The 19,691-nt window shown below is 40.0% G+C and overlaps 1 protein-coding gene across 12 annotated transcripts in view; it reads left to right on the top strand.

Annotated features, from left to right (window-relative positions):
* The first annotated feature begins 14,871 nt into the window (after positions 1–14,871).
* Positions 14,872–19,691, top strand: part of UBR2 (ubiquitin protein ligase E3 component n-recognin 2) — a 103,830-nt gene continuing 99,010 nt past the window's right edge. For 9 of the 12 annotated variants that reach the window (XR_011251463.1, XR_011251462.1, XR_011251464.1 and 6 more), the window contains exon 1: positions 14,872–15,380. Coding sequence is in view for 5 of the 12 variants with exons in the window: in XM_069564476.1 (XP_069420577.1) it covers positions 15,303–15,380 (78 nt within the window). In the remaining 7 variants the exon portion in view is untranslated. The remainder of the gene's footprint in view (positions 15,381–19,691) is intronic. The other 3 variants (XR_011251468.1, XM_069564474.1, XM_069564472.1) reach the window with 2 other exon arrangements.

Raw genomic sequence — 19,691 nt, forward strand, 5'->3', positions numbered from 1 at the left:
AGTGACTTTGGGCAAGTTACCTTATCTTTATGAAGCCCAGTTTCATCATATCTTAACTAAAAATAATAACATCTATCTTGAAAAGGTTTTAGTAAAGAATAGGAAAAATAGAACAGTTCTATTACGAGTGAGCATGTGTGTGTGCTAAGTCGTTTCAGTTGTGTCTGACTCTGTGCGACCCTATGGACTGCAGCATGCCAGGCTCCTCTGTTCATGGAATTCTCCAGGCAAGAATACTGGAGTGGGTTGCTATTTCCTTCTTCAGAGGAACTTCCTGACCCAGCGATCGAACCTGTGTCTCTTATGTCTACCTGCACTGGAGGCAGATTCGTTACCACTAGCGCCACTTGGGAAGCCTAGTATTTATTAGTTTATCTGAAAACATTTTACCATAAACCCACAGCTCTCTTAATGTTCGTGATTCATTCCAAGTCTGTTTTAGCCTCAGGGCCTTTGCACTTGCTGTTTCCTTTGTTTACAATGCTTTTGTGACTACCTCCTTCTTTTCACTCAGGGCTCGGCACAGTTCTCCCTTCCCAGATATGTTTCGCTAACCAACCTATATAACAGCTACCCTCCCACTGGGAAGGGACACCAGAGACCTCTTTTTCTCCAAACACACAGAGGAAAGGCTGTGGGAGAATGCAATGAGATCGTAGCCATCTGCAAGCCAAGGAGAGAGCCCTCACCTGAAACCAACACAGCTAGTTCTTTGATCTTAGACTTCTGGACTCCGAACTTTGATAACCCCACTCCAGTACTCTTGCCTGGAAAATCCCATGGACGGAGGAGCCTGGTGGGCTGCAGTCCATGGGGTTGCTACTAGTTGGACACGACTGAGTGACTTCACTTTCACTTTTCACTTTCATGCATTGGAGAAGGAAATGGCAACCCACTCCAGTGTTCTTGCCTGGAGAATCCCAGGGACGGGGGAGCCTGGTGGGCTGCCGTCTGTGGGGTTGCACAGAGTCGGACACGACTGAAGCGACTTAGCAGCAGTAGCTTTAAGTCACCCAGTCTGCAGTACTCTGGTATGGCAGCCCAAGCAGTCTACTACAGAGTTTCACGCCTCTGACAGATTTTCTTTTAGGCTGTTTTGTCTCTCTGGAGAAGACTCTCTCAAACTTCTGCCTGAGACATATAAGCCAGCCACTGGTATGCTTAGAGGCAAGGGGGTGAAATGCATTTGGGGTGAACATATTCAGTGTATCAGCTTTGAATTAGGGCCCTAGTATTCAGTACAGTGTCCCTGTTCTTAGTTCTGCCTTAAGTCTCTCAGTCCAAAGACCCTTAAGTGCAGCCTCTCTAGAGGATAAATCTCTAGTCTTCTTCCAGGGTGGGAGATGAGGTGATCTAACTTCTTGTTAAACAGACTTTCAAACAATATTCTTGTCTTTAGCGTCATCTTCATTCACCTTCACAGTAACATGGTGCTTTATTTTTCTAAATCTTTCAGCATTCTGGATATGAATTAGCACAAATCTGTACTGCTTTCTTGCTGGCTTGAAAGTGAAAGTCGCTCAGAAGTGTTCAACTCTTTGTGACCCCATGGGCTATACAGTCCACGGAGTTCTCCAGGCCAGACTACTGGAGTGGGTAGCCTATTCCCTTCTCCAGGGGATCTTCCCAACCCAGGGATCAAATCCAAGTCTCCCGCATTGCAGGCGGATTCTTTACCAGCTGAACCACCAGGAAAGCCCAAGAATACTGGAGTGGGTAGCCAATCCCTTCTCCAGCAGATCTTCCCGACCCCGGAATCAAACTGGGGTCTCCTGTATTGCAGGCGGATTCTTTACCAGCTGAGCTACCAGGGAAGCCCAGGTTTCAGCATTCACTGACTGCAAAGTCAGTTACTTCTCATCCATTTGCTTTCCACCTTCCAAAAGTTTGGTGCTATCATCTCCATACCTAGCCTATCTTTCTCCCCGCCCCCCCCCCTTTACTGTCATGAGGTATTCAATATGCCATGTGTAACTGAAAATTAGAGCTTAGTGTTCAATGACCAACTGGGAACAAAAGATAAGACTCTGGGCCAAGCAACATAAATTGACACTGAGATTCCCACATAAAGCCAGAGCTTTCAAAGGAATGGAATATCAGTGAAAGGATAGATTAGGAAAAAACTCATTGATTGGCAGAGGGAAATAACAAAGAAGCTTTTAAACTAGACTCTGAGTAGGGAAAAGATCTCTCCCATAAGAATTTATAAACAGGGACAATGTCACACAATTGAATTAATACTCTTAGGGAATCCCCAAGGCAAGAGACTGACATAAAAATTGATCCTGGGTATATGATCCTCCTAGTGCACCTGGTTCTGAGTATATGATGTTCCTAGAAAATTCGGCCTTGTAGAAGTAAATGGAAAACTGTTTTGAAGGTCATGCAGGCCTGTTGAGATTCCCCTAGTCAATGCTATGCAGAAATGATCTCAAATTTGATAATCACAAAGCACAAAGGAGCAATCATTTAAATGAGCATCTGCACAGACACACAAACTAAGATTCAGCTCCCAAGTCCTTTATAAGTACAACTACAGAACACTACTGAATAAGCATTTTCATAAGTACTAAAGATATCAAAGAAAGATTTAGTGCCATAAGTAAATAAGGCATTATAAAAGAATAGGACTTTTTGAAAGTGAATTAAATGTAATTTCTAGAAATGAGAAATGAAGTCATTGAAAATAAAAGCTAAATAGATAGTTAATATCAGATTAGACACAGATGAAGAGAGAATTTGTATGCTAGAAGATATATAACCAGAATGAAACAAACTTAAAAATATGGGAAAATGAAAAAGAGATCGAAAGTCCTGGAAAATATAAAAGGAAGTCAAACAGAAGTTCCGCAAAGAAGAAATAGAGAGAATGCAAGAAAGGTAATATTTGAAGAAATAATGATTTGGGAGTGATTCCTCGACCATATACCCTAGTCCACAAGGCAAATGTCATCAAACACCAAAGATCTGTATCATATAAACCATGTTCTCTGCCCACAATACAGTACAACGAGAAATCAGTAACAAAGGGAAACAATGCCAGAAGTGGCCGAGATGGCAGAGGAGGAAAAAGCTAAGTTCACCTCCTCCCATGGGCACACCAAAATTTGAAAAAAAAAAAAAGCAACCATTGATGAAAAAGGCCAGAAGACTGATGGAAAAAATCTTCTTTAACTAAAGATATAAAGAAAGAACCACAAGAAGACAGGTAGAAGGGGTGTTATATAGTCCACACCCATCCCGAGTGGGTGACCCACCACAAATGGGAGGATAACACCGTAGAGGTTTTCCCCAAAAAGCAAGAGTCCCAAGCCTTACATTGCTCCCCCAGTGGTCCTGCACCAGGAAGATCAACTCCTAGAAAACCTTGCTTTGAAGGCAAGCAGGGCTTACTTTCAGGAGAACTAGAGGTCTGTGGGAAATAGAAACTCCACTCCTAAAGGGTGTACACAAAATTTCACATGCTCTAGGCCCCAGAGCAGAAGCAGTAATTTGAAAGAAGCCTGGGTCAGATCCACCTATTGATCTTGGAGAATGTCCTAGAGAGGCAGGAAGCAACTGGAGCTCACCCTGGGGACACAGACACTGGTGGCAGCCCTTTTGGGGTGCTCATTCTGTGAGGACCCTGGTGCTGGTGAGGGCCATTTTAGAATCTTCCCTTTAACTTATTAGAACTGGAACATGGCCCCTGTTGGTATTAGTGCTGGGACATCTCAAGCTGAGCAGCTAGCTGGGGAATGGGGAACACAAGTCTACCCACCAGCAGGCTGATTCCAGCTCTGGGATGCCCCCGGGCCCCAGCCCCACCAATCAGCAGGCTAATACAAGATCCAGGACCCTCTGCCCCATAACCACTCACCAGTGTGCCAGTACTAGGCCTGGAAAGCCATGGGCTTCCACAGCCAGCTGCCTCATGACCCAGCCCCACCCTGTAGTGGCTGGCAGCCTCCACACAATGCAGTTTGGCAACCAACTGGACAAGGGGACAGCCACACCTATCAGACCACCCACAGTGATCAGTCTCACACAACAGAAGGACCCTTGCAGCCCACATAGGGGGTACTCCTAAGGCATAAAGCTCTAGTGGCCAGGGGGAAAGCATCCTGCTGGGATACATAGGATGCCTGCTACAAAAGGCCATTTCTCCAAAGTCAGGAAATATAAATACTTACCAAATATATAGAAATAAAAACAGCAAATTAGGCAAAATGAGATAATAGAGGAATATGTTCCAAACTAAGAACAAGATAAAACCCCAGAAGAACTAAGTGGAGATAAGCAATCTACTCAATAAAGAGTATAAGGTAATGGTCATAAAGATGTTCAAATAACTCAGGAGGAAAATCAGATGCACAGAGTGAGAAGTTAGACGTTATTAACAAAAAATTAGAAAAATATAAAGAAGAACTAGATATAAAGAATACCATAACTGAAATGAAAAATACACTAGAAGGCTATTTTTAGTAGATTAGATGATACACAAGAACAGATTAGTGAGCTGGATGGCAGAGTAGTAGAAATCATCACAACAACGAAAGGAACACAAAGAAATGAAGACAGTTTAAGAGACCTCTCAGACAGCATCAGGCATCCTAACATTCAAATTATAAGCGTCCCAGAAGAAGAGGAGAAAAAGAAAGGGTATGAGAAAATATTTGAGAAGATGTATAGTCGAAAACCTCCCTAACGTGGAAAAGGAAGTAGCCACCCAAGTTCAGGGAGCTCAGAGAGTGCCATACAGGATATACCCAAGGAGAAACATGCCAAGACACATAATAATCAAACTAACACAAAGAACAAATATGAAAAGCAGCAAAGGAAAAACAACAAATAACATACAAGGGAATCTTATCTTCCAACAGAAACTCTGCAGGTCAGAAGGGAGTGGCAGAATACACTTAAAGCAATGAAAGGAAAAAAAAGACCTACAGCCAAGATTACTTTATCCATCAAATATCTCATTCAGATTCAAAGGAGAAATCAAAAGCATTACAGACAAACAAAAGTGAAGACAATTCAGCATCACCAAACTAGCTTTACAACAAATGCTAAAGGAACTTCTCTAGACAGGAAACACTAGAGTGAGAAAAAGCCTACAAAAACAAACCCAAATCAATAAAGTAAATGGTAACAGGATCATATATATCAATAATTACCTTAAATGTAAATGGACTAAATACTCAAGCCAAAAGACACAGATTGGCTGAATGGGTATGAAAACAAGACCCCTATATATGCTGTCTACAAGAGACTCACCACAGACCCAGTGGCACGTACAGACTGAAAGTGAGGGGCTAGAAAAAGATATTCTATGCAAATGGAAATCAAAAGAAAGCAGGAGTAGTAGTATTCATATCAGATAAAATAGACTTTAAAATAAATACCATTACAAGAGACAATGATGGATACTGTATAATGATCAAAGGATCAATCCAAGGAAAACCTATAACAATTATAGTATATATGCACCTAATATAAGAGAACCTCAATACAAAAAGAATACAAAGAAATGAGGACAGTTTAAGAGACCTCTGGACAGCATCAAGGATACTAACCTTCATGTTATAAGGGTTCCAAAATGAAAACAGAAAAAAGGACAGAGAGCATATTTGAAGACATAATACCTGAAAACTTATCTAACCTGGGAATGAAAAAAGACATCCAGGTCCAGGAATCACAGAGAGTCCCAAAGGCTATCAGCTGACTTTTCAGCAGAAACTCTGAAGGCCAAAAGAGAGTGACATGATATATTTTAAGTGATTAAAGAGGGAAAACCTACAACCAGTAACACTCTATGCAGCAAGATTCATTTGGATTGGATGGAGAAATCAAAAGTTTTACAGACAAACAAACAAAAGCTAAGCGCCACCACCAAACCAGCCTTATAAGAAATATAAAAGGGACTTCTCAAAGTGAAAAAGGAAAGGCTACAACTAGAAATATGAAAATTACAAAAGGAGAAATTTCATTAGTAAAGGCAAACATACAGTAAAGATAGAAAATCAACCATGTATAAAGCAAGGTTAAAAGATAAAAGTAGTAAAATCATCTATACCCATACTAAGTAGTAAAAGGACACAGAAAACAAAAAGATATAAAATATGATGTCAAAACAGTAAACATAGTAGGGAAGAGTAATTAGCAGGATTCTTTTTTTTTTTTTTTTAGTATTTATTTATTGGCTACATGGCATGTGGGATCTTAGTTCCCTGACCAGGGTTTGAACCTGTGCCCCTTGCACTGGAAGCACAGAGTTTTAACCACCAGACTGCCAGGGAAGTCCCAATTAGCAGAATTCTTAAAAATGCATTGGAACTTTATAGATCAGCAGCTTAAAATAATCACATATAGATTTCTATATGTAAACCTCATGGTAAACACCAACCAAAAATTTATAATACATACACAGATGAAAAAGAGAAAGGAATCCAAACATAGCACTAAAGATAGTCATCAAATCACAAGGGGAGAGACCAAAGAGGAAGAAAAGAACAACCAAAAAAAAAAAAAAGCAAAACAACAGAACAACCCCACAATAAGTACATACCTATCAATGATTACTTTAAATGTAAATGGACTATGTTCCAACCAGAAGACACAGAATGGCTGAATGGATATGTAAATAAGACCCATCTATATGCTGCCGACAAGAGACACACTTCAGATCTTTCACACAGACTGAAAGTGAAACAACAGAAAAAGTTATTCCATGCAAATGGAGATCAAAGGAAAGCTAGGGTAGCAATACTTGCACCAGACAAAATAGACCTTAAAATAAAGATTGTTATAAGAGACAAAGAAGGACATTAAATAGTGATCAAGGGATCAATCCAAGAAAAAGATACAATTATAAATATATATGTACCCAACAAAGGAGCACATAAATACATGACGTAAATATTGATAGATATAAAGGGAGAAACTGACAATAAGAACTTAATAGTAGGGGACTTGAACACCCCACTTACATGAATGGACAGAAAATCCATAAGGTAACACCAGCCAGCAGCAGCAGCCTTAAATGACACCTTACACCAAATAGGCTTCACTGAAAATAGAGAACACATCATCTAAAAGCTGCAGAATACACATTCTTTTCAAGTGCACATGAAATAGTCTCCAGGATAAATCACATGGTAGACCACAAGATGAGCCTCAATAAATTTAAGAAAACTGAAATCCTATCAAGCATCTTTTCTCACCACAACACTAGAAGACTAGAAATCAACTATAAGGAAAAAAACCTGCAAAAAACACAAAAATCTGGAGGCTAACAATATGCTAACAATCAGTGGATCACTGAAGAAATCAAAGAGGAAATTTAAAAGCACCTAAAGACAAATGTTGGATCATTGAAAAAGGAAGAGAGTTCCAGAAAAACATCTATTTCTGCTTTATTGACTATGCCAAAGCCTTTGACAGTGTGAATCACAATAAACTGGAAAATTCTGAGCGAGATGGGAATACCAGACCACCTGATCTGCCTCTTGAGAAACCTATATGCAGGTCAGGAAGCAACAGTTAGAACTGGACATGGACCAACAGACTGGTTCCAAATAGGAAAAGGAGTATGTCAAGGCTGTATATTGTCACCCTGCTTATTTAACTTCTGTGCAGAGTACATCATGAGAAACGCTGGACTGGAAGAAGCACAAGCTGGAATCAAGATTGCCAGGAGAAATATCAATAACGTCAGATATGCAGATGACACCACCCTTATGGCAGAAAGTGAAGAGGAACTAAAAAGCCTCTTGATGAAAGTGAAAGAGGAGAGCGAAAAAGTTGGCTTAAAGCTCAACATTCAGAAAACGAAGATCATGGCATCTGGTCCCATCACTTCATGAGAAATAGATGGGGAAACAGTGGAAACAGTGTCAGACTTTATTTTTGGGGGCTCCAAAATCACTGCAGATGGTGATTGCAGCCATGAAATTAAAAGACACTTACTCCTTGGAAGGAAAGTTATGACAAACCTAGATAGCGTATTAAAAAGCAGAGACATTACTTTGCCAACAAAGGTCTGTCTAGTTCACTTCAGTTCAGCTCAGTTCAGTCTCACAGTTGTGTCCGACTTTTGCGACCCCATGAATTGCAGCACGCCAGGCCTCCCTGTCCATCACCAACTCCCGGAGTTCGCTCAAACTCACATCCATTGAGTTGGTGATGCCATCCAGCCATCTCATCCTCTGTCGTCCCCTTTTCCTCCTGCCCCCAATCCCTCCCAGCATCAGAGTCTTTTCCGATGAGTCAACTCTTCACATGAGGTGGCCAAAGTACTGGAGTTATAGCTAACATCATTCCTTCCAAAGAACACCCAGGACTGATCTCCTTTAGAATGGACTGGTTGGATCTCCTTGCAGTCCAAGGGACTCTCAAGAGTCTTCTCCAACACCACAGTTCAAAAGCTATGGTTTTTCCAGTGGTCATGTATGGATGTGAGAGTTGGACTGTGAAGAAAGCTGAGCACTGAAGAATTGATGCTTTTGAACTGTGGTGTTGGAGAAGACTCTTGAGAGTCCCTTGGACTGCAAGGAGATCCAACCAGTCCCTTCTAAAGGAGATCAGTCCTGGGTGTTCATTAGAAGGACTGATGCTAAAGCTGAAACTCCAATACTTTGGCCACCTCATGCGAAGAGTTGACTCACTGGAAAAGACCCTGATGCTGGGAGGGATTGGGGGCACAGGAGAAGGGGATGACAGAGGATGAGATGGCTGGATGGAATCACCGACTCGATGGACATGAGTTTGAGTAAACTCCGGGAGTTGGTGATAGACAGGGAGGCCTGGTGTGCTGCGGTTCATGGGGTCGCAAAGAGTCAGACACGACTCAGTGACTGAACTGAAATGAAAGACAAATGAAAATGAAAACATGGCAATCAAAAACCTATGCGATGGGACTTCCCTGGTGGTCTAGTGGCTAACACTCCATGTTCCCAGTGCAGGGGACCCACATTCAATCCCTGGTCAGGGAACTACATCCCACATACCACAACTAAAGATCTCACATGCTGCAACTAAGACCCAATGCATCCAAATACATAAATATTTTTTAAAACTTACAAGAAAATTATGTGATGCAGTAAAAGCAATTTTAAAAGGAAAGTTTATAGTGATACAAGCTTATCTCAACAAGAAAAATATTGAATAAACAACCTAACCACACACCTAAAGGAACTATAGAAAGAAGAATAAACCAAACCCAGAGTTAATAGAAGGAAGGAAATCATTAAGACCACAGCAGAAATAAATGAAATAGAGACTTTAAAAGCCAAACAGAAAATACCAATGAAGCTAAAGGTTGGTTCTTTGAAAAGATAACCAAAATTAGCTAGACTCATCAAAAGAAAAAGGGAGAGGGACCAAGTGAATAAAATCAGAAATGAAAAAAAACCTAACCGAAAACACCATAGAAATAAAAAGGATCATAAGAAACTATATGAAAAACTATATGCCAATAAAATGGACAACCTAGAAGAAATAGACAAATTACTAGAAATGTACAACATCCCAAAACTGAAACAGGAAGAAACAGAAAATATGAACAGTAATGAAGTTGAATCTAATAAAACAAACTCCCAATGAAAAGAATCTGAAAAAGAATAGACATATGTATATGTTTAAGTGAAATACTCTACACCTGAAACTAACAAAACATTGTTAATCAACTACACTCCAATATAAAAAAAAAATTTTTTTTAAACTCCCAATAAACAAAGGTCTAGGACTAGATGGCTTTACAGGTGAATTACATAAAAATTTATAGAAGAGTTAGCACCTACCCTTCTCAAAAAAATTGCAGAGGAATGAGGGCTTCTGAACTCATTTTATGAGGCCAGCATCACCCTGATACCAAAAGCAGACAAAGCTATTACACAAAAAATAAAACTACAGGCCAACATCACTAAACACAGACACAAAAATACTCAACAGAATATTAACGAACCAAATTAAACAAAACATTAAAAGCACCATGATCAAGTGGGATTTATCCCAGTGATACAAGGATGGTTCAACACCTGCAAATCAATGTGATGCACCACATTAACCAATTGAAGAATAAAAACTATATGATCTTCTCAATAGTTGCCGAAGAACTTTGTCAAAGTTCAACATCCATTTATGGTAAAAACTATCCAGAAAGTGGGTATAGAGAGACTATACCTCAACATAACAAAGGCCAGATAGTCCAAGCCCTTAGCTAACATCATACTCAATGGTGAAAAGCTGAAGGAATTTCCTCTAAGATCAGGAACAAGACAAGAATGTCTATTTTCACCATTTTTATTCAACCTAGTACTAGAAGTCCTAGCCACAGCAATCAGACAAGAAAAAGAAATAAGAGGAAGACAAACTAAAAGGAAGAAGTAAAACAGTCACTGCTTGCAGATGGCATGATACATATAAAATCTTAAATATGCCACCAAAAAACTAATAAAACTAATCAATGAATTCAGAAAAACTGCATGATACAGTTAATATACAGAAATCTGCTGCATTTCTATACACTAGCAGTGAATTATCAGAAGAGAAATTGAGAAACAATCCCAGTTATAATCCTGCCAAAAAGAATAAGCTATCTAGGAATGAATCTAACTAAGGAGGTAAAAGACCTGTACTTAGAAAACTATAAAATACGTGAAAGAAATAAAGATGACGCAGATGGAAAGATATACTGTGTTCATGGATTGAAAGAATTAATTTTGTTAAATGACCATACCCAAGCCAATCGACAGATTCGATACAATCCCTATTAAAATACCAGTGACACTTCTCACAAAACTAGAACACATAATTCTAAATTTGTACGGAAACAGAAGTTTTCTCCATAGACACATAAACAAAACAACCTTGAGAGAGAAGAACAAAGCTCGAGTTATCATGCTTCCCGATTTCAAACTTAATTATCAAACCAGTACGGTACTGGCACAAAAACTGACACATAGATCAATGGAACAGAACAGATAGCCCAGAAATGAACCCCAGTCAATCTGTGACAAAGGAGGCAACTATATACAATAAGGAAAAGACAGCCTCTTAAATAAATGGTGTTGGGAAAACCGGACAGCTACATACAAAAGAATCAGACTGGACTACCCTTTCACACCATGTACAAAAATAAACTCAAATGGATTAAAGACGTAAATGTAACAGTTGAAACCATAAAACTTCTGGAAGAAAACATAGGCTAGGTCTTTGACACTGATCTCAGCAATATTTTTTGGTTATGTCCCCTTAGGCAAGACAAACAAAAGCAAAAATAAACAAGTTGGACTGTGCACTGTGCTTAGTTGCTCAGTCGTGTCCGACTCTTTGTGACCCCATGAACTGTACCCCATCAGACTCCTGTGTCCACAGGGATTCTCCAGGCAAGAATTCTGGAGTGGGTTGCCATGCTACATCAAACTAAAAAGCATTTGATCAGCAAAGGACACTATCAACAAAATGAAAAGACCACCTACTAAATGAGAGAAAGTATTTGCAAATAATATATCTGTTAAGGGTTTAATATCTAAAATATGGTAAAGAACTTATACAACTCAATATTTAAAAAACAAACAACCTGGACTTTCCTCACAGTCCAGTGGTTAAGTCTCCATGCTTTCACTGCAGAGGGTTCGATTCCCTGGTTGGGGAACTAGAACCCCACATGTTGCATAGTGCAAACCTAAAGAAAAAAAAATTTTTTTTAACTTAAAAAATAAAAAAAATAAAGTAAAAAAAAAAAAAGCAAACAACCTGATTTAAAAAATGAGCAGAGGATCTCCACAGATGTTTTTCGAAAGAAGACATACAGACGGCTAACAGGGACATGAAAAGATGCTCAGCATCACTATTCATTGGGACAGTGGTCCTCTACCTTTTTGGAACCAGGGACCAATTTCATAGAAGACAATTTTCCCACAGACCTGCAGGGAGGGGTGGGGAATGGTATCAGGATGATTCAAGAGCATTTTGTTTCTTGTACACTTTTTTTTTAAATTACCTCAGTTCCACCTCAGATCATTAGGCATTAGATCCCAGAGGTTGGAAACACCTGCATCAGGGAAATGCAAATCAAAAGCACAAGTATCCTCTTTCACCTGTTAGAATGGCAATTATCAAAAAGACAGTAAATAGCAGGATGTGGAGAAAGGGAACCCTCATGCACTCTTGGTGGGAATGTAAATTGGTGCAATCTCTGTGGAAAACAATATAGAGATTCCCCAAAATGTTAAAAATAGAACTACCATATGATCCAGAAATTCCACTTCTCCATATTTATCTGCAGAAAATAAAAACACTAATTAGAAAATATATATGCACTCCTATGTTTGTTGCAGTATTGTTTACAATAGCCAAGATTCGGAAGCAGCCTAGGCACCCATCAATAGATGAATGGATAAAGAAGGTTTGGTGCATACATACAATGGAATATTACTCAGCCACAAAAAAAGAATGGAATCTTGCCATTTCTGACAATATGGGTGGACCTCCAGTACTCTTGCCTGGAAAATCCCATGGACGGAAGAGCCTGGTAGGCTGCAGTCCATGGGGTCGCTAAGAGTCGGTCACAACTGAGCGACTTGACTTTCACGTTTCACTTTCATGCGTTGGAGAAGGAAATGGCAACCCACTCCAGTGTTTTTGCCTGGAGAATCCCAGGGATGGCAGAGCCAGATGGGCTGCCGTCTATGGGGTCGCACAGAGTCGGACACGACTGAAGTGACTTAGCAGAAGGTATTATGCTAAGAAAAATATATTAGACAATAAAACAAATACTGTACAATTTCACTTATATGTGGAATCTAAAATTCAAAACAAATGAACAAATATAACAAAACAGAAACAGTGCTATATGTACAGAGAACAAACAGGTGGTTGCCAGAAGGCAGCAGGTGGAGGGAAGAAAGAAAAAAGTGAGTGAGATTAAGATGTACAAACTTCCAGTTACAAAATAAATGAGTCATGGATATGAAAAAGAAAAAAGATCACAAGGTCATATAAACTAGAAAATTTTAAATCATACTAATTAATGATAATAAAATATATCAAAATTTGTGTAACATAATTAAAGCAGTATATAACGGAAATGCATTGCATTAATAAATCTGTGATTCTTGAAGTTGGTCCCTAAGCCCACAGATTGACCCAGGAACCTGATAGAAATACAATTTTCAGTCTCCATCCAAAACCTATTGAATCAGAAATTCTGAAAGTGGGATTCAGAAGTCTGTATTTTATCAAGACCTCTAGGTAATTCTGATGCACACTCAGGTTTGAAAACCACAGCTTTAGATGTACATTTTGAAAAAGAACGGTTAATAGAAATATCCAACTCAAGAATTTAGGGGAAAAGAATATTAAAATTAATCCAAAAATTAAAAATAATAAAGTTTCTTTATTTTTATTTTTAATATAAATTTATTTAATTGGAGGCTAGTTACTTTACAGTATTGTATTGGTTTTGCCATACATCAACATGAATCCGCCACAGGTATACACCTGTTCCCCATCCCGAGCTCCCCTCTCTTCTCCCTCCCCGTACCATCCCTCTGGGTCGTCCCCGTGCACCAGCCCCAAACATCTAGTATCATGCATCAAACCTGGACTGGCGATTCGTTTCATATATGATATTAAAGTTTCTTTAAAATGCATTTTAACGGCTTTAATTCTACGTTAGGACTCTTAAAGAGGCATTATCTTTGCTTCTGGGTTATAACAATCCCAGGCTTCCTCCAGGTTGTCTCTGGTTAGGGAGCCCATTAGGGCAAGGAGGTTGGGCAAAGAAGAAGGTAACATTGTATATATATAAAAGACCCTTTCAAGATCTCTCATTCTAGGTATTTACGCATATATGCGTACTATTTTTTTTCTGGATAGAATCATAAGAAAGTATTAAAAATGTTTTTCTTTGTGGAGAAGGACTTTGGGTAAGAGGCATAGTTATCATTTTTCCCTTTAAAAATATTTCCATTGAGTTTGAAGTTCTAACTTATATATATATTAGTTTCATTTTTTAAAGCGATAACAAGGCTTATTTGGACTGTGGGATTATGGGTAATTTTTATTTCCTTAAAAGAAAAAACTTGGGTAATATTATAGTTTTGTTAACAACAATAACACCCAGCAAAAAAAAAAAAAAAAAAAAATTCCTAAACCTGGATTCCATCAGAATTTTTTGCCTAATGTAATTCACAGCTTCTTTGTGGGATAAAGCTCATACCTAATACAACGTGTAAGCAATTTTCTGATAAACTCTAAAGGAACTGAAGACTTGTTCTAAGAAACCCACGCACCTGTCAGTCAAGAGTCTAATTACCTCTACCGAAACATAATTTCCTTTTGTGTCCAACCTAACAATGATTATCTATTTCTATAAAACGTCCCGATCAAGAGTAAATCTTTGAATTGGCTCAGTAGACTCCTTCTCCTTTGCAACAAGATGTGTAATAAATTTTAATAAGCGGTCATAACTAAATCACTTGAAACGTTTCCTTTCACACCAGTTTAACATGTTTTTAAAACCTTCAAAATCCTGGGGGATGTACACCTTCGTTACCAGTGTTGATGAATGACAGGGCCATAAACACTATAGAAATGTAACTATAAGAATGTTTATTCATTTGACAAGTATTTGAGTTCGTACCCACTCCAGGCTTTGAAAAGCACTGGAGTTCTACCACGTGCCAGGCACCGTTCTAAGCTCTGGGATATAAAAATGAACAAACGGTGTTGAGGGATAAAACTACAGTACCACACAGTATCTCGCGCTTCTGCCTCTTCCCAGGTGGTCTCTTCCCACGATTCTAGCGGTGCGGAAAAGCCCCGCCCGCTTATCTGCCATTTCTCCAAGCTCTAAGGAGACGAAGGGACTACAACTCCCACAATGCCATCCGGGGGGATGTCCTTGTAAGGGTTCCACTTTTTCCCTGGCCTTGCGGAGGACGACTACAACTCCCAGAGTGCTCTGCTTCCTCTTTGGGGTGTTATTGCCCCTTTCACGGTGCCGGACGCTGTAGAAACTGGCAGGAGTGCCAGGTCCGATGTTTTCTGTGCCCTTCCCCGAGGCAGGGACGAGGCGGTGACTTGACTCTTGGGCGCAGAGCCCGGGAGGAAGCGCAGGAAACGCTGTCCCTTCTGCCCGGCTCACCTCGCGCTACTCTTCCTCTTCTCCACCCGCAGCCACCTGAACTCCTGCTCAAGACCGACCGCCCCAGGCAGGGTGGTGGCTTTGCGCCCCACCTCCCCCCCGGGCCGTGGCGAGGCCGCTGCCCTCGGGGCGGCAGTAGCGGCGTCAGCGCTGGGGAGGCGAAGGAGGGAAGATGGCGTCGGAGCTGGAGCCTGAGGTGCAGGCCCTCGACAGGAGTTTGCTGGAATGTTCAGCTGAGGAGACCGCGGGGGTGAGTGCCTGGACCGGGGCTCGGATGTCCGGCCGTGGCAGGCCGCGCCCCGCGGGAGGAACCGACTCCTGGGAATCCCCGAGTGGCGGGCCCTGACTTGGGGTGACGACCCGGCTCGCGGGGCCTCGCCGTGTAGGGTAGGACTTCCCCTGGCCCGAGGAGGCCCCAGATCCTGCCCCTCTCCTTCCCTCTTTATCTACAAGTAGCCGGCAGCGCTGCTGGGTGCACCAGCCACCCTCGCGTTCCCTTCCGCTCTTCCATTATTCCTCCTTTTCCCCACAGTCCCAGTAAGTCCCCCAGCACAGGGCCTTTGCCCTCTGTGCCAACTCTGCTTCCTGGTTTTTTGGATACTTTGTCTTCCTGAATCGTTTTCCGGAAATAAGCGGAGCCTTGCCTCCTCATTTGAAACCTGCCGACTTTACTTTGTTTCTGGGACCGTTCTTGGCATCCAAAGATGCCAGCGACACTGTTCTCCCTCTTTACCCCTCCTTTTCAGTGTGTTTTTGCCCTGGTTTGGTCAGTCGACGTTACTGAATGTGCGAAGAGTTAGTGTCTTGACACATTTATGGAGTGTGAGAAAGTGGTCGTTGAGACTGGGAGATTAAAACAATAATTCGTCTAGGAGTTGGGGGTAGTTGGACGGGGAACAAACGTTATATAACTTTGAGAGAGCGGCTGTCAGTAAATGGAAGCTAATAATGTGGCCACAGCATGGTGAGAGCAGTTAATGCCCCAAACTTAAAGCATTCAAAGCCAGTCTTGTACTGAACCTGTAATCTGAATATGCTCATATAAGTAGCAGAGTTATAAAACAATTAATAAAACTCGATGGTATCTTTCCTCCAGAAGGACAGGGAACACCGGTTAGAACAGATTGCCCAGAATGATTATGAATGGACCAAAACAGCTTAGGCCCCACCTTTCGTGCTTCCGATTTTAAAAAACTATTAATAGGGAGGAAGTGACCTTTGAGCACAAACTGAATGTTAGGAACAAAATTGTAGTAGGGCACTATGGGGCTGTTGGTTAGTGAGTTATTTTGGGCGAATTGATGAGGACACTAGAGTCACAGGGGAAGTAAATGTCAGGAGTAGAGTTGAAAAGTTTCAAGAAACACGTTGTTGAATGATGCATTTTTGTTTTTAAACCAGCTTGCTTAGTTCCATTTTCATTTACTTTCTGCTTAATATTGCAACAACCCAAGGATTTTCCCCGTCTGCCTTTCATTTATCGAGAGATTTGAAAAAAAAAACAACCGAAAGCTGTGTTTAAAGTGAATAGTAAAATGATAACAGCTGTTCCCTATCCATGTCGTCCTTTCAGTATCCATGTTGATATCTGTCCGGTTATTTACCTGACATTTTTTTTTTCCTCCCGCCGAATTTTGCCTGTGACCCAGTGGTACAGGCTATGTACTCTGTTTTCCCAGTTCTAAAATTGCAAGCTGCTATACACCTAAAACTAACACAGTATCGGTAATCAACTATACTCCAATATGAAATAAAATTTTAAATAAAAGTGCAAGTTATTCAGTGAGAGCTTCTCAAATTTGTTGAGATTTCCTGAGTGAGCAGTTATAAAAGCAGTGCTAGAGACCAGTGCTCCTAGTCCTTGTGCAGTGAAATTCTCAGTCAGATGTAGTGGGGGGAATTAAGGGAAATGCAATCAAAATTTAGTACTCTGGACTTGGAGTTTGTAAAGATCAGAGTCTGAGCTACACTTTAGTTTTGCTTTGTTTCCTTTTAAATGGATTTCTGAATAATAAGATGGGAAAAAATTTAGTCTGAAGGCCAACAGAATTTCTTAAAGAAGACTCAGGCTAGTATTAAAATACAGGATTTTTCAAGCAGTATAATTTGCCCTTACTTTGTGACGCATTTATTGTCTGTATTTGGTTAAAACAGCATAATGCTTTAGTATTCTCCCAGCTTTAGCTCCAGCCCAGCCTTTGTCACAAATTAAAATGAATAAAGTTTTCTCAGGTTAAAATAAACTTTAGAGAGAATAAGCAAATAATAAATAATTATTGCAGCCTTTAGACCTCTGTAGCTGGTAATTGGTTGGGATCACATCCGTCTAAAATTACTAATAAGCACTGGTGTCATTTTCCCACACTGTATTTACACGCTGGCTTTTCTTATTTGTATGAGGAGGAAGGACTTTTTGTGACCCCATCTATTCTTTACTAGAATGCCTCTCAGAAGTATTTGAGCACTCCAGTACTTTTAAGTTTAGGATAGAAAAGTGACTGGCCCTATGTTCTAGTTTTCTCTTTCCTTTGGTAGAGTTGATTCTGCAAGTATTTTCAGTGCAGTCGCTCAGTTGCGTCCGACTCTTTGCGACCCCGTGGACTGCAGCATACCAGGCTTCCCTGTCCATAACCAGCTCCCGGTTGTGCAAGTATATATGATTCCCCTAACACTTCTTGAGTCTGTCTACATCTTATGCTGCACACGTTCGATTATTTGTTTCAGTGGATGATTTAAGAAGTGGATATATTGTTTCTCCCCAAGTCTGAAAGAACTATGTATTCCTTACAGAAGTTTTATGTAGAGTATTATATCTATATTGATTACTTTTTACCTTAAAATTTTCAGCAGTTTTATATATTGCAATATAATTCACATATCTTACAGTTCAGTTCAGTGGTTTTTAGTATATGCAGAGTTGTACACCCATCACCACAATCAGTTTGAGAACATTTTCATCACCTTCCCAAAAGAAATCCTATATCCATTAGCTGTACACTCCTCCTAACCTCCCAGACTCTAGGCCACTGCTAACCTGTTTTTTTGTTTCCGTAGACTTGTCTCTTCTGAAAATTTAATATAAATGGAGTTATGTAATATGTTGTCTTTTGTGACTGGTTTCTTTCGCTTAGCATAAGTATTCAAGGTTTGTCCTTATCGTAGCATGTATCCTCAGTACTTCACTCCTTTTTACTGCCAAATGATAGTCCATTATGTGGATATACTATATTTTATTTATCCATTTATCCATTGATGGCTGTTTGGGTTGTTCAACTTTTGGGAGATTATGAATTGTGCTACTATGAACTTTTGTGTACAGTTTTTTTTGTGGGAACATATTTTTTTTTCTATTGGGCATACACCCAGGAGAGGAATTGCTGGGTCAGGAATTGCTAGGTGGAAATGACGGCATCGTTTTATCTTCCTATAAGCAGATGTGGTTTTCAGTGGGTTTCACATCCTTGTCAACACTTGTTAATTGTTTTTTTAGTTATAGCCATTCTGTTGGGTGTAAAGTTGGATCTCTTTATAGTTTTGATTTGTATTTCCCTTGTGACTCATGATGTTGAACATCTTTTCATAAGCTTTTTGGGTATTTGTTTATTTTTTTTTCAAGTGTCAATTTGGAACTTTTGCCTATTTTAAGTTACATTTTTCTTGGTTTTAATTTTTTCTTAATATAGTCCCTAAAGCTCCGTTTCAGCATTAATGATTGTTGCTTTAGATTGTTGTTTTATAGTTAACTTACATGTTGATTATCCTTGTTCAAAAGCAAAACCAAATGTGGTTAAAGAATGCAGTTTTGATTTGGCAAGAATTATAGTTAGATCCTGTGATACAAGCTTCCCTTGTGGCTCAGCTGGTTAAGAATCTGCCTGCAATGTGGGAAACCTGGGTTCAATCCCTGGATTGGGAAGATCCCCTGGAAAAGGGAAAGGCTACCCACCCCAGTACTCTGGCCTGGAGAATTCCATGAACTATATACAGTTCATGGGGTCCCAAAGAGTCAGACATGACTGAGCGACTTTTCACTTTCTCTTTTCACTGTGATAAAAGAACTAACCCCAAGGGATTCTTTCATTTTTGTGTTTATTATACTTGCTCTCCATCCCAAGGCTGAAAATTAGCTTTCAGAATAGGAGAGAGCCTAGAAACATTGTCATAACATGTTTACTATAGTGGAATGAGTTGACAGTTTTCTCCACTTCCCTTATGGAGGACTTCTAATAAGGTAGTGCTTATTACTGTGATGTGCACATTACATGACAGCCACAAGTGTCTGAAATAAGGACAGATTAACATGCAACCAAATTGGGAATCTGATAATTTTTCCTGTTGAAGAAATAGTTACAAGTAGCTTATGTTACTGAGAACTAATATGAAAAGCTGTAGAATTTTTTCTTTTGAGAAATATGTGAACCATTATTCTGAAATGCAAGCAGAAATTTTTTCCACCTGCTCATTTTCTCTTCACAGCTTTTTTTTTTCTAATCTATACTGTTGCTGGTCACTAATTCTATATCTCTGGTATATAATTCCCATGTAAAAGTACTTAGCTTTG

Source organism: Ovis canadensis, chromosome 20 (genome assembly GCF_042477335.2).
Source record: "Ovis canadensis isolate MfBH-ARS-UI-01 breed Bighorn chromosome 20, ARS-UI_OviCan_v2, whole genome shotgun sequence".
NCBI classification, from domain to species: domain Eukaryota; kingdom Metazoa; phylum Chordata; class Mammalia; order Artiodactyla; family Bovidae; genus Ovis; species Ovis canadensis.